Source organism: Bemisia tabaci, chromosome 7 (assembly GCF_918797505.1).
Source record: "Bemisia tabaci chromosome 7, PGI_BMITA_v3".
Taxonomy (NCBI): domain Eukaryota; kingdom Metazoa; phylum Arthropoda; class Insecta; order Hemiptera; family Aleyrodidae; genus Bemisia; species Bemisia tabaci.
The window spans coordinates 18,421,273-18,436,338 of NC_092799.1; the positions used below are offsets into that span (position 1 = coordinate 18,421,273).

The following is a 15,066-nucleotide window of genomic DNA, read 5'->3' on the forward strand; positions in this document are numbered from 1 at the left end:
AATGAGCTTAATCCTTTCTTTATAACCATGACAGCTGCCGAAGGGCCAAGGCAGTGAAGCCTTGCCCACCGGCCCACAACGGTGAACGAATACCTAGTCTGTCTACGATTCTCTAATACTCTTATTTCTTTGCGTTATTCAGAATGTCGTGATGGCTCCGTTGTCTACACCTCTGCTCAATCGCATGTGATTATACTGATCTCTGACAACAGGGGTTTGAGTCCTGCCAAGAGATGTTGTTTTTTAGCGATTGTGTTGAATGTTTTAAACCGATCATCAAAGTGAATAATTGAAATAAAAAATGTCTGAACACTTTCTCGGGAGTTAATAAGTTAAACAAAAATACTGGAAAAAACTTCCTTCATACGTACAATCAGCAACATGTTCACCCGAGTTAATGCTATTATTTTCTTTTTTAAATGAAGTTGATTTACATTCAACATTCGTGAATTAATATGTTCTAAATTTAGCAAAACGTACCAATAGATACAAATAGCAAAGACATGAAAATAGTATCTCTCCAACATTTCAGTTGTTCGGCATGCTTTTCCAACATTCATGTTGGATGTGTCTTCTTGTTTTACATTGCAGCTTACAGCTGTGCATTGGAACCGAAAGAATTTTCAACTAAAGCTGGGTTTCATCTTAACGGCAGTTTGACTTAGCAACATTTCACTGTACATTAAATTAACACAGAAAAGAAAAATTATAATTTGAATTAAAGCGGCTGCCGCTATAAATTCACGTGAAACTGCAGAGAGCGTAACTGAGGTTATTAATGTTTTATCAAACTGAATTATTTGAATGAAAGAAAGTCTAATCTAGGGAGTCTAACTTCAGTTTTCAGTCTAGATTACTTCAGCTTTCAAAAGTTTTCTAAACAGGCAAAGCTGTGCTACTTGCAGCTTCACCTATTTTATGATTCAGTGAGGGGGGAGGAAAGGGAAACTATTCAATGCACAAACAAAAAAGAAATAATTGCACGTCACACTGCAGAGAGAAAATAACTCTACTTTGAAATTGGTTAACTTTTATCACGAAAGTGTGGTACGTCTCAGAAAGTAGAAAAGACAGTATCTTACGACAAAAAGCAAACACCAATGACTATCACAACCAGAATCTTTTACTCATTGACGTTGAGTGCAAGGAGGACTCAGCAGGAAACAAAAAAATGTCTGAAACAGAAGGATAACGGTCATGTCATTTTTGGCAGATTATGAAAACAAAAGAGACTGTATGAGGATCAAATGTGCTTTTTTTATACTGAAACTACTAAATTAATTTAATATGCAGCAGGTCAGACAGGCACGGTTGAGTATGAGATGTTGCCTAAGAATGGGCAGTTTCCAAATTTAACAAAGCAACCAATGTACTGTCACCAAAAAACAATGCCATTAACACTAAAATTACATTTCAGGCAACCGCAACTTGGCAACAATAGTGCTTTCTACCCTGAGAAACTGGAAACCCAATTGCCTTTTGATGGAATGGAACTCTACAGACAGCACTGCGGCGATACTAGTAAGTTTTTTTGGCAGTCTGCTTCACTCTCAAAATGTCAGAAAAGGCATTCTTGCCACTTCATTGAGAGATTTCTTGAGCAACAGTGGCAGTGTTGTTTCTTTCAGCAATGACTTCGAAAGCAAAGGTGCAAAACCATGCAACTCCTTTGCAATTTTTCAAAATTTTTGATTCTTATTGATGTTTCTGAAGAGAAACAAGCCAACTTCATAGCTCCAAATTTAAACAGAATATTCTGCTGATAGAGAAGCAAAATCGAGGGAGTTTTCAAGAAATTGAGTTGCCTAGTTTTCCCAGGTTAAATGATAAATGAAAAAAGAAGTATGCAACGTTGCGAACGAAGATACATGATTTCACACTTCGGCCATCGATGTGAAAGGATTCTGTCTTCATGCTGTTCTCTTCACCATGCTTACAGGGGCCAAAAAAAGACAAAAACTGATAAAAATAAGATGTTTTTTTAGTAAAAAAACTACAGAATATTTTTAAAACAAGACTTACTGCTTTGCAATCATATTTACGAGTACAAGAATTGATAAAAGTTTTTCAATTGTGTTTCAAAATGATCGTAGCTATTCGAAAAAGTACCTATGCCAAATTGTTAGGAACAGCAAAGATTTTTGATGGCAAAAAATAAACAGAAAACGGAGGTACAAACTTTTCACCTACTGTGTTTGCCTGGCACCCTTTAACAGCAGACTTTCTCTACTGCTCCCAGAAGAGGGAGAATAGTGCTTAGAGTTCAGAGGCAGACTATTGTTATTCCTTTCTTTTTTCTCCTTTTCCCTGCCTTTTCTTCCTTTATTAGGGAGATTTATTCTTTTTTTTTTTTTTTTTTTTTTCATTTTTATGTTGCCACAATTAGTCCTTGCAGTTCTTACAGGCTGCAGCCCATTAGGAAATTTTTCAGCCTTCCAAGGAGCCAGCCCGTCTCTGATAACATATGCACTGCATTTTAAAAATTTGTAAATAAATAAAAAAAACACACAAAAAAACTGAGATCTAACCTTTGATAATAAAACTGAGAAAATTTTGACATATTTTTCAGCCAAAGTGATGTGATGACAGCAGAAATACAAAATATAGGATGAGTCTTGAAATATCACACCAACTTTCATTACTAATGAGAGGATCTATTGAATACAGAGTCATAGAATTTTTTTTCTCACTAATTGAAGGAATAAGTCTAATGTACAAAAACTGGTAACTTCTGAAACAAACAATACACAACAAAAAAAAAAATTACTTAGCGTCCAAGAGCGTTTAAACTATTCTGCCGTTCTAAGGAAGAACGCCGTATGAACATTAGAGTTGCCAAATTTCTTTTGATAAAATGTTTATTTTGGAGGAAAGTTGTGAATATTTTTCCTTGAAATTTTCAGGAACTTTCAGTGAAAAAGCGAACAAAGTTATCAGAAAAATTGGAAGAATATTCCTAAGTTTACCAGGAAATTTGTCTTCCATCGAAGGAAATTTGCCGATGCCTGAAGGTTCACATAACGCTTTTCCTTAGCACAGTAGTATTATTGGTGTTAATACGTTTGCATTCATGGAAGCTGTGTTATACTTCATTTACGACTGAATCGTTTTGAGTTAAAATTGGATCATTCCTGTTAAATTTGAACCTCACTAGAGAATCGTTTTTACTGTTTTTTTTTTCACTCATAAATACTGATGCAACAATTGAAGAAAAAAAATAAATACAACATTACACTGCCCTAAATACGATTAACACAAAATTTCTTGAATAGATCCAATTGAATGTTAAAGAAATATTCTAAAATGAGTTTTCAATTTTTTTTGTTCCATCTGCCACAAAAACAGACCCAACAGCAGTGTGTCACCCTAGCTCCAAAATTTTGATTAATTATTTCCATATTGAGCAGAGGTTTCTCTCAAATGTTCTTTTTTAAAATCTTGATCTTTTTCAAAACTTCTTACTTTTTAAAATCTTGATCAACTTCTAGAATCGCACATGTCCCATCCATCACAAAAGTGTATCTCACATGTCGAAGAAAAAAACCACAGGTCACTTTCATCTTTTGCCTCTAAAATGATTAATTTTGCACCAAATTAAAAAATGTAATCAGGATATGACGCCTTATACTCTTGGCTTCAACACCCTAAAATTGCAGATTTTCATTTCTGCTCGAGGCACAGACTTTTCGAAAAGTTGATTGCGAGGGAGAAGTAGTATTACGGCGTCCCACTCATCACGTTGTCAGCTTCTTGGGGTGTAGTGGTTTTAGCACTGATTTTATGATCCTGTGAAATATATATTTTTCCAGTCTGTTAGAAAAAATATAGGAATCGAAGATACTTACTTCAATTCCAAGCCGACTGGATCAACTTGATGAGGTGCCTCCTCTGTCGTTTGAGGAACATGGTGTTGAAAGCGATTGATTACTTGATGAGGGCTCTTGCAGTTTGGATCCACAGCTTGTGCTTGATTCACCACCATCTAAAGGCCATGAAAAAAGCAACAAATCCTTACATCATTGAATCCAGTTTGCAGTTCGCTTTGCCACATCAACTCTATTGTTGTCTGTAGATTGATCAGGTTTTGATTAGCTTCATTCTCCACTTAGAAATGATTCTATTAGCTTTTTCATGAACTTTAAGGTTTGTTTACGAAATTGTACATGACTTGTAGTTTACTAGACTGAATCTCTGCAAAAATTCCTTAGCACTGCTTCATTTGGAAAAAAAAAAAACTGCTCTGTAATTTCGCCTAGTGTGGTGTTGTTTGTGAGTTCCTGGGTGGAGTTTCAGGAACTCAATCAATCAACTTAATTTCAATCAATCTCTTTCAGTTAATTCAGTCGCTGAAAGTCTCATCAGATTTTTGAAACCTTGATCATTTTTGTAGAAAAGAGAGCAAGATAAGAATCTCGAATTTTGATAAGTTAATAAAAATAACGAAGAAATAAATAGTTACCTCATAAGATTTTAATCAATTACTGAAGAATTATGAGTTAAATGACATAATTACCGCTGGTCGAAAGTCCCTCAAGCCTTGAAGGAAGATCTGCAGTGGATGTTGTGTTGTGACTTCCCAGGATATCTGGCAAGGCATTTCTTCTACCTGTCCTTCCAGTGGTTAGAAAATCTTGTGAAATATCTGTCGCTGCTTCTTGAGTTGAGTTTTCAGCTGGAGAAGACATAACGCTCAGCATCTTCAGAACTGCAATGATTATGGGAAAACGTATTAATCTTCGAAATATTTTTAAGCCACCTTCCCTAATGGGCGAATGAACAAGGTACGAAATAAAGCAACACAAATTTTTATTTATATTTTTTTTTCGAAATTTCAGAAGGAAAACAAGGTATTTCAAAGGTTGCAATTTTTTATTTTCAGCTCTTATTCCTGAATAGAAAGGGCACGTAGGGCAGGTATTTCAAAGGTTGCAATTTTTTATTTTCAGCTCTTATTCCTGAATAGAAAGGGCATGTAAAACGCCTGAACCTGCTGGCTGTGTATCTTAACATTTTGTTTAAGCCTTGTTGCACCTTCGGTGTATTTTTCTTGTATTGCACCTAGTGAGTAATACAGCTGCTCTCAAGCTGGTGCTTTTCAATGTTGCCTTGCTTCTAAAGTTGGCATTGTGCTTGTACAATTGTAACCTGTCAATTCAGTATTGAAAGTAAAAAATGCGAGATTCAAAATGGCAGATCTACAGTCTCACTCAAAAAATGCGAAAACTCACTTAGCACGGACTTTAATCATGTAACATTAGTAGGAACACAGTGATTAAGTTGAGTAAAATTTAACACAGTTGGATTTTCTGCAGGCAAAGGGAAAGGACATGCTGACAATGACAGCTGTCATCAATTTCTGGAAATTTAAAGTGAATAGCATGAAAATATTTCCACCTAGAAGTTGACAAATTATTTATGTATAATATTTTCATAGAGGAATAATAGAAAGAAAAACTATGATTATTAGTTAGTCATGGGATCTCCTTGCTAAATGTTAAATGGCAACCAAAGCAAGCTTCAGAGCAAATTTCGACCAAAATGCATGTTTTTGGGATGCGAATATATGTTGTTTATGGCCAGGGCATAGTGTAATCAAGTTATTGGGAAGGGGGGAGCTGATCACCAAGAAGGCAGGCTGACCTTGACAGATGTGTAAAAAATGCAATTAATGTTCATTTCGGGCGAGATAGGAGGTTCATATAAAGGAAGCACAACCCAGAATTTTCGAAAGAAAACAAAATACCAGGGCTCCATAGATTTTCTCAGCTGAAGCAAACGCTTGGGTAGGAGGATAGTGGTGAGGTTCTTGCGCAGGATCACTTAATCTACTTAATTAAAGACATTGCACATGGGCAATTAGACGATCGATTAATCATTGTTAGCCTCAGGGGTTCATAAAAAAGCTTGGCTAGCTCAGAATTAAGACACTCCTGGGTCAGCTAGCAGATGTCATGATTGGTTGAGCTTAGTCTCCCAAGTTCATGGATGTTGATGGAAAAAGTCAATAATGTGACTGACACAAAACTCATTCAATTTAAACAATTAGGTTCAAAAAAGAGAGAAAAAAGGAAGAAAAAAAACTCGATGCAGAGTTTAGTATTGAACTCATAGAACTCTCTCACTTGGTTAAAATATCTTGCAAGTGAGATCGAGGAAAAGGGATGTAAAAGGAAAAGAGAATCCCAGGTTTAGACGAGACATGTACTCGGTACAAATACTTAGAGAAAATAACAAAAATGAATTTTGTGTACTGATCTGGCTGACAGTTGTAAATTTACCTTGTTCCTTAACTGTTAAAAAAAATATCGTTTACTCTTACTTTCAACGGTAGAGCTACCGAGGTTGCCAAGTTATAGAATTAAATTATGGATTCTATACACTGTGGTTTAAATGAAGAAAAAGCTGACTTTTCAACACAATCTGCCAACATGAGAGCTACTATCAACATATGGAATCTTCATCTCATATTTGAGGTATAGAAATGTTTTATATGATGTTTTTTACCTAATTTTAGGGCAGCCCCTGATCAATATTAATATAAACACTCAGGACTGAGGGAGATTTTCATTTGGTTTTAATTCAAAACATATATAGAGATTTAGTAGAAAAAACACTGAAGAATGACTGTGATCAGTGAGTGGGTGAAACCCGAATCAACCCAACTACAATTTTCGTCATCTAACTTCCTCTCTTGATCCATCTTTTTAAAAAAGAATTAAACAATTTAACACCTTGAACTTTCTTAAAATTTTCCTGGGCTCAAGAACAATATAGGTATTTATTTACGCAATTTCAAGGCATAAAGTTACTTAGTCATGTAGTAATAAAATAAAACTTGAGAAGAAATCGGACAACGTTTGATGGAGTTCAGCTGATTCTGGTTGGCCAGGCTAAGGGTTGAAATTTCATAATTTCTAGGCGCTTTCCTCCAGGTACTTCCAGTAATCATATCATCAACAATGATAATCAAACAGGTGCAACACTTGGATTTCATCTCCTTTATCTTTTCGCAATGTTTGAAATTGCTGCAATTTCACTTGCCTATATGAAGGTTATTACTTACAACAAAAAAGGGAAAATGTTGGTCGACTGCTTTCCAAAACAATAAAACAGGAGACAATATTTTGAAACACTGCATGCAAATGTGAACTATTTTGCTTAAAATTTACCTATTGCCTATGTTCTAGGAAGCCTGATTTTCCTCATCCTCTCTGATGCATACTCATTCCCGTTTCTGGATCAAAGATTTCATTTCAGTTAGGTGGCCTGAGTGCGAAACCACGTATCTCTATCTGGGACGTTGCAGACTGCCGGGCATAATTTGTCATTTTTTCTTAGAAAAAATAATCAATATAATTTCTTGAAAATTTCCTTAGGTAAGTTTTCTTCTCTGTTGGCAAAATATTTTGTATAAATTTCAAGCTATAAAATTGACCCACTTTTCTTCAAAAAATAAAGAAATAAAACAGGATTGGAAATTTTGAAACATCGCGATGGAGATGCGTGGTTTTGCACTTTGGTCATCAATTAAAAGATTAAAAGTTTTCATCATTCGATAACTCTAGTTCATATTTCATTAGGATGAACAATGGAAGAGCTGTAAGAAGATAGGGCACAAACTAGAATTAACATAGAATAGTACCTTTTATTCTTATCTTCCTTCTTTTCAAGTAATGTTTCCATAAGCATAGAAAAAAAAAAAAAAGAAAAAAACATGAGGGCATTGTAAAGTCACTCAACAGTTGGTTCAGTTTGAGAACAGCTGGTCTAGTATTGTGTACGGAGAGGAGCACTGTTGAATTTCTCTCTAGTTCATTCAACTGAGAGCTAATTGCTAAGTTTCCAGTGAAGTGGAACCATATAATTGATTGGCATTAAATCCACACTTGCAAGGCTGTCAATGAAAAAGCCTTCAAACATTCAATCATCTGACTAGTTAACTTTCATTCATAGGTGTACTATTTCTCTTATGAGTTCTGATTCTCAATAGATATAATATAATTAATATACATTTATTTAATTTTTTCTCCTTTTTTTTGGAGCAAAAAATTCTTTTTCATTAAATGTAATGAAATCTTTGAGATAGAAACTGTAATGGGTATACATCAGAGAATTTCCTAAAATCAGGGATCATACTGCCATGCTAAAGGAAAACGCTGTAAGAACATTCGAAAGTTGCCAAAATTCCTTCGATAAAATTAATATTTGGGGAGAGAGTTCTATTTTATTTACAGACATTTTGCATCTAATTACGAACAAAATTCTCTGAAAAATTAGAAGAAAATACATTCAAATATACCTAAAAATGCGTGATTAATCAAATGAAATTTGGCAACGCTTGGAAGTTTATGCAACCTTTTTTCTCAGCTTGGCATCATGGACAATAAACTGATTTAGTGACTTCGTCATTCGATATGACATCGAACTCCTGGTTCAAACCATAACAAACTGACATACATGTTTTTATATACAGTTGAACACTACATCAGTCTATAAAGTAGACGGACTAACCAAAATAATACACACCTATATTGCAGAGTTTCAAAATCCCATCTCCTAATTTCATTTTTTAGATGGAATTGATGGAAACCAATGAACATTTTTGCTTACAATCTTGTGGTAATTACCTACTTTCATATGGGCAAGAAAAATTGCAAAAATATTAAAATGGGGGATGAGATTTTGAAACACTAGAAAGTAGATGTATCCAAGCGTTGCACTTGTTATTGTTCCATGAAATCCTCGTAATTGGATTAGTCGTGTCGCACCATAGCAACGTTGCTTGATGTGGAAACTGCTAATCATCAAACGGACATATTTCCATAAAGACATTGTGAATGTCAATCCAACAAATCACGGCCGTTGAAATCCCCGCAATTCGCGCTTCAGGCTTAGGATTGGTTTTTAATTCGAATTTTTATCAGAGCCCATGCCAGAAAACACTAAAAAGCCGGGGTGAAATCGGGTATTTCTATGATCGGAATATCTTAAAAGTCGGGGAATTTTGAAATCCAAGAAAACTTATCACCCTGCAAACAGCGATGATCGCGATAGGTCGTGAATCTGCTCTTTTTGCCGATAGTGGTCCTGCAAATTGCACTGTTTGGCAACGCCACCACGAACAGAAGATGGTTAGGTTACGTTAATTTATTTACGACGATCAGCAACCAGGCTATTTACGTCGGGGACCAGGAAACTTTAAATTATTAAATTTAATTGCTTAAAGAGTTTTAAAATTTCGGTGACTACTATTGGATCATCTGAGCTTAAAGGATGGATGTTTTGACGGAGGGAATTTGGAATTTCGATGCGTGTAGCATAGGTTTCTGGGCAAGAAAGGTTTATGGTCGATTGTAAGGGGGGAATGTTGACATAGATAAAATATCAATGGGATGCGATTTTTATATTTTCCCAATTAAATTGAATGGAAAGATTCAGAAGAGAGTGACGTGTGCGTAATTGCCTATGAAGCCAGGCGAATAATGGCCGCATGGATAGTCTCTATTTCATTTTATTGGTTAATTTAAATGAACTTTTTTTAGTCTTCAACTTTATTTCATACTGAATCCCCCTCCCTTTGCCTCCGCGCAACAACCAGATATGAATGCAATGAGTGGCACGTTTTGATAACCGAGGCGGGAAAAATTAAGACGCTCGGGCTTTTTCAATGGCTAGGTCTGGATGCAACCATTCGTGTTCCCGGGATATCCGTGTTAATATAATCCGATACTGTGTAACACCTTTGTTGCGAAGTAGTTGCTTGAAGCACCGCGGCGCGGCGGACGAGAGCGAACAGCGCGACACGCGCACTGGCGCCTACAAACCTAACAGGGATACTTCACGCATTGCGCAATGCGTGAAGTATCCCTGTTAGGTTTGTAGGCGCCAGTGCGCGTGTCGCGCTGGCAGCACGCCCCACTATGGTCCACAGACTGGATTTAACGGAACTTTATCAGAAAATGCAATGTACCGTATTAAAAGGTGATGTATCTTATGATTTTTGGGTCGTTGATATCATTTAAACTTCTGAGTTAAACAAAATATTAACATCCTGACCGAGGAACTTGACTTCAAATGTGATTTCTGGCGCTTTTAAGGCTAAAGATTTCTTTATATTCTAACCTTTAAGAACATGCATAAAAAAAATTACAAAAATGTCTCCCGGTCGAATTCAGGTGATTTGAGTATTTTGAGGCGGTAAATCCAAATATGACCTCCGTTTTTGTCCATCACCTTTCAATTTCCCGGAATAACCGATTTTACCCGGGAAAATGGGCATTTTTGGTGTTCTTGCGAATGTGGATTGCATAGAAAAACAAAAGGAGGTGTTTGCATCTTGAGGTTTGTTTCCCCTATGACGTAGGTCGGTACAACCTGGTCAGCGAGATCCGGAATTCGAAGTATGAAAAACGGACCATAATGTCCCATTTTTTTTGCTTAAATCAACTCATGATATAATTTCAAGCACTTAATATAGAATGACTTTTTTCCATTAATCACACCAGTTCCAAGAAAATCGATGATAAACGTCGCTGTACCGACCTACCTACGTCATCAAAAAAATCCCAAGATGCCCGAAATGCAAACACCTCCTTTTTTTTCTCTATGCTTGTAGCTGCGGCGTCGAAACCCCTTGAGAACTGACAACCGTGTCTCTGAACCGTGACCATGCGTTGCTCCTAAGGAAATCAGAGCGCCTGCAATCTTCGGGTATGCAAAACGGACATCCCGCAAACACGACCAGTTACATCCAGACCCGGCCATTGAAAACATCTGAGCGCCTTGAATGTTTCCGCTTGTGAAAACAAAATGCGCCACTCGTTGCATTCATACGTTGTTGTTTGCCGCAGATAGGATGGTTTGAGTATTTAATCAAGTTGAAGAAAGGAAAAACGTAAATTAATAATAAATGTAAAAATAAAATGGAGACTGTTCACGCGGCAATTACTTGCTTGCCTTTTTACAGATGTTGATAGATAGGGATCTACTTCACAAAAGCGTTGGTAGGGGTGAGGAGGTTTTTTATTTTAAAAATCCGAAACGAAGCATTGCATATCGACGGTGAAACTACCAAACCACGTATCTCGTTTGCGGTGTTTGAAAATCTCCGCTCACATTTTATTTTTTTGAAGTACTTAGACCAAATAAATATCATTCCTTGAAATTCTCACAGAATTTTCTCCGCACGAAGAGAAAAAATCACGGAAATTTTCAAGACTGGACGTTAAGTAGCTTCTCATTTAAAAAATAAAGTATGACAGGAAGTCTGCGACGTCGCAAATCGAGATACGTGGTTTGGTAGTTTCACCGTCGATATGCTACGGACGGCTCCTTTAACAGAAAAAGAAGAAAACTGAAAAGACCAATACTGCCGTGCAAAGGAAAAACGCCGTGTGAGCCTTCAGACGTTGCCAGGTTTTCTCCAATAATAACCGAATTTACTTGGGAAATTCTGAAAATTATTATCCAAAATTTTCAGACGATTTTGTACGCAATTTAATCTAAAATATCTGAACATTTCAAGGAAAAATATGCATGAATGTTGTCAAAAATACATGTTTTATCAAGGGAAATTTGGCAACTCTCAAATGGTCATACAGCGTTCTTCCTTAGCACGGCAGAATGGCTAGTTGAAACAATACGAACATGGAGAGCCCAGCACCAGAAAATTGTCAATCATATAAAAAAAATGTCACCTCTAAAATCCAATGCAACGCTTCACATCGATTTTTGTCATTATCTTTTCTAAAAATGTACTGTTTCAGAAGGAAATTAAAAGTGCTGGTAGTTACTTCAGATTTTTAAATTATTCTAAGTAATGGTGCGATGAAACATTAGAGTAAAGAAAAATCTACCTGTCTAATATTTTTTAAAACTCTAACCACAGGTGCTGATTAATAATCGAGTGAAATGTTGAAGATGATTTTTTATCAGTTCAAAATGTTAAAGTAGTATCATAGTATATTATAAGATTAGGAAAAGTGAACACATTAAATTAAAAAAACAAAATCCCACTAAGAGCTAATTGAATTTGGGAAGATGCATGCATGGAAAAGTATTTCACCCAATCAGATACCACAAAATCCTTAAAGTAGGTTAAAAAAGCCTTCCAGCGACTGTGTGACCCACAAGAAGTTATTCAACGCAAGCCAGAAAATGACAAAGTATACCTGACTTTCTACTGATTCTTGATGATTTGATTTTTTGCTGACGTTTCAGTTTGGCTTTAAAAGGTCGATTTGTTGACATCATTTAGATATTACTTTGAGCTCTGGGAAAATGAAGGATAAGCAATGTAAAATTACTCAGTATCAGTTGCATGTATTTGTTTGAACATCATTAGAAAAAAGTGAAAGGGAGGGTATTGATGAGGGATGTTTTTGAGCCCATTCCAGCTGAATTTCCTCAACTCTAAGATTATTTGCTCATTGAAGGTCTATACTTTACAAAAGGCATCATAATTTGGCCATTTCTAATCTCCTTGCGCTGTGATGCTGGCCTGAACATGAGGCTGATTTTGGCCATAAATGCAGAATTTTTGGTATTCGACTGCAAACCCGCATTTTTGTCAAAAATCAACCCTTCAGACCCATGTTAAGGCCAGCAACGGACCTAAAAGACAATCAAGAGTAGCCAAATCATAATTCATTTTGTGGAATGTAGGCCTCCAATGAGCAAATAATTGTAGAGTTTGGGAAATTCAGCGTAGGTGGGACCTAAAATAGCTCTTATTGAGACCCTTCCGATAATAACTTGACTTGAGTACTGTGAACTAAACAACTGTCTTGTGCCTAAAGGGATGACAAGGTGCATAGTGTAACTGACAGTCGACAGGGTGATTCATACATTCAAAGGCTGGGAAGTAGTTGACTTTGATAAGCTGGTGGTTCCTATCAATTGATGGGGTTCGGCTGTCAATTTTTAGCCGTTTGGTATGATTAAGTAGGGTTCTTGTTGCAACAAAAGAATAAAAACACTACAAAAAGAAAAAAAAAACCTTCTCATCAAAAAACTTCACCCAATCATTGTTCTTCTTACACTACACACAAGGAAGGGCTCTTGCACTCATGTATCTTCAGCACCCCTGAGTTTGCCCACATTTTCTGCAAAGCGGATGAAGAATGGTGGTCGCATTTTTTGTACACTCTCCACGTCACTCGGCATCGGGTACGTTTCGAGTACATCCTGATTGCATGGCGAAGCATGTACCCTCTGCGCATCACAGCCTTTTAAATGACGGCTCAACTTGAAATGCAACCACCTTTCTTTATCCACCTTGCATTTCCTGATTTAGTAAACCTAGAGTTTAAAAATTCGAAGACAGTTCAAACACAACCGGACTCCCAGATACTTCATCTCGGAATGGGGTACCTGTGTATTTTTCCATTTTAGGATAGGCATGCTGACATGCGCAAGCAGAAGCCACTTGCTGGGATCACTGGAAGTTATAGAGGTATTTTCACAGGTGAGATTGCGTATCAAGAACATTCATGGAGAACCAAATTCAAAGATGCTTAGAGTGTGGATATTAGGGATCAACCGCAATTTCTTTATTGACCTTTCCTTTGCCATTAACCTGACAACTATGTTCTGTGCAGACATTGTCATATGAAGCAGCCATAATTAGGCGGCTGGTAGACAAACGCACGTACCAGTAAGTGCCGTCAGATCAGAATACGTTGTCCTCCAGGGAGTCTTTATAAAATAAACTGCCACTTGATAGGTGAGTTCCAGACTTTATTAAATCATTCTGATATAAGATTTATCGGTGGCTTTTGGGGTCAGACAATTAGTTGAAGGGATGAAAGCTTGAACAGTAAGACACTGATTGAACTATGACTCACTTGCTGCAATCCAAGATTATGAAGTAGTTGTTACTTAGTGGAACGTGGATCACAAAATGGATTCGAGTGAACAATGCAGTGCGAAATAAAACTGTGCAAGTACTTGCAAAATATGAAAACGCAATAAAACAGACTTGAAAGAGGGAAAAATGAAACGGATTTTCTGATGGAGATGAGTAGACAGGTGCAGCAAATTTTGACTTACGCTTCTAGAGGTTCATAACGGAACAGCCGACAAAACACGAGGCGAGTTCCCGAACTTGTGTTGAAGATGAATAGAGTAATTGAATTCACCCTAGGGTAGACACAGTATTTTCAATAGAGCTGTCAAGCAAATGCGAAGGCCGAAAAAAATTGATTCTATCACTTGTCGATGACACAAACAAACACGACGAACACAGTGAAGAACACAGTGAGCACCTGCGCAATCGAACCTTATCACCCACAGAGTGACGTCAACTTGGGGAGCTGCTACCCGTGACGTAAGTTTGAGAAGACCTTTCCTACAGGGTGTTCCAAAAAATTGTCGCACTCGCGTACAACGGTATAATTCAAAAATTATTTAGAGGGAAAAATAATTTGATGAGGTAGAATCTAGAGGGAGAGTCGAGGAGGAGAGAGCGGGGTCAATTCTAAATTTCCAAGTTTCCGGAGCGTTCATAAATTACTTTGAAGTTGGAAGTGGTTGGAAGACTTATCCCTTCTCTTTAACCTGCCGAGAGTGCGGCTTTCATCAGGCTCGCCACATCCCATCTCGGGCCCTGGTATCAGTTTTAAGGTCCGGGCCTCAAGCACGGAGGGGGGGGGGTCCGAGGGGCATCCCCGAGAAACTTTAGAATTTATACGACTAATCGGACGCATTTTGAAACTTCCATAAAGACTTTTTCCATCAATTTCTGCGGAATAATGATGGTTTTTTTTTTTTTTTTTTTTTTTTTTTTTTTTTTTTTTTTTTTTATATACTTTCAACACAAAATACTTGCGAATTGTTGCATTCAAAACATCTGGAAATTTTTTTTTGGGGGGGGGGAGGGGGGGGCATATGATACTATTTTCAGTTCTATGAGGGCCAGGCCCCCCTGGACTCCCCCTTCGTTTGTCTATGGCAAGGGAGTTGAGCCATGAGCCATTGAAGTCGAGGATGCCCAGACAGGAGACTCTTAGCATCTGACGACGGAAGAAAATAAAACGCAGTTACTAAAATATTCTTCTGTACTGAAAA

The 15,066-nt window shown here is 37.0% G+C and overlaps 1 protein-coding gene across 2 annotated transcripts; it reads right to left on the reverse strand.

Moving 5' to 3' along the window:
* Positions 1-956: 956 nt before the first annotated feature.
* On the reverse strand, positions 957-14,250 carry LOC109029676 (uncharacterized). 2 transcript variants are annotated; one of them, XM_072302711.1, is made up of 6 exons: positions 14,050-14,250; positions 12,171-12,271; positions 4,514-4,705; positions 3,846-3,982; positions 2,529-2,731; positions 957-1,175 (listed from the first exon to the last, which is right to left on the reverse strand). In XM_072302711.1, exons 2-4 carry the CDS (start codon positions 12,250-12,252, stop codon positions 3,867-3,869), a joined length of 390 nt encoding a protein of 129 aa, XP_072158812.1. In that variant the 5' UTR covers positions 12,253-12,271; positions 14,050-14,250; the 3' UTR covers positions 957-1,175; positions 2,529-2,731; positions 3,846-3,866. The 2 variants fall into 2 exon arrangements, with proteins under 2 accessions (XP_072158812.1, XP_072158813.1); XM_072302712.1 differs by lacking the exon at positions 14,050-14,250 and adding an exon at positions 13,845-14,003.
* Between the last annotated feature and the right edge of the window lie 816 nt (positions 14,251-15,066).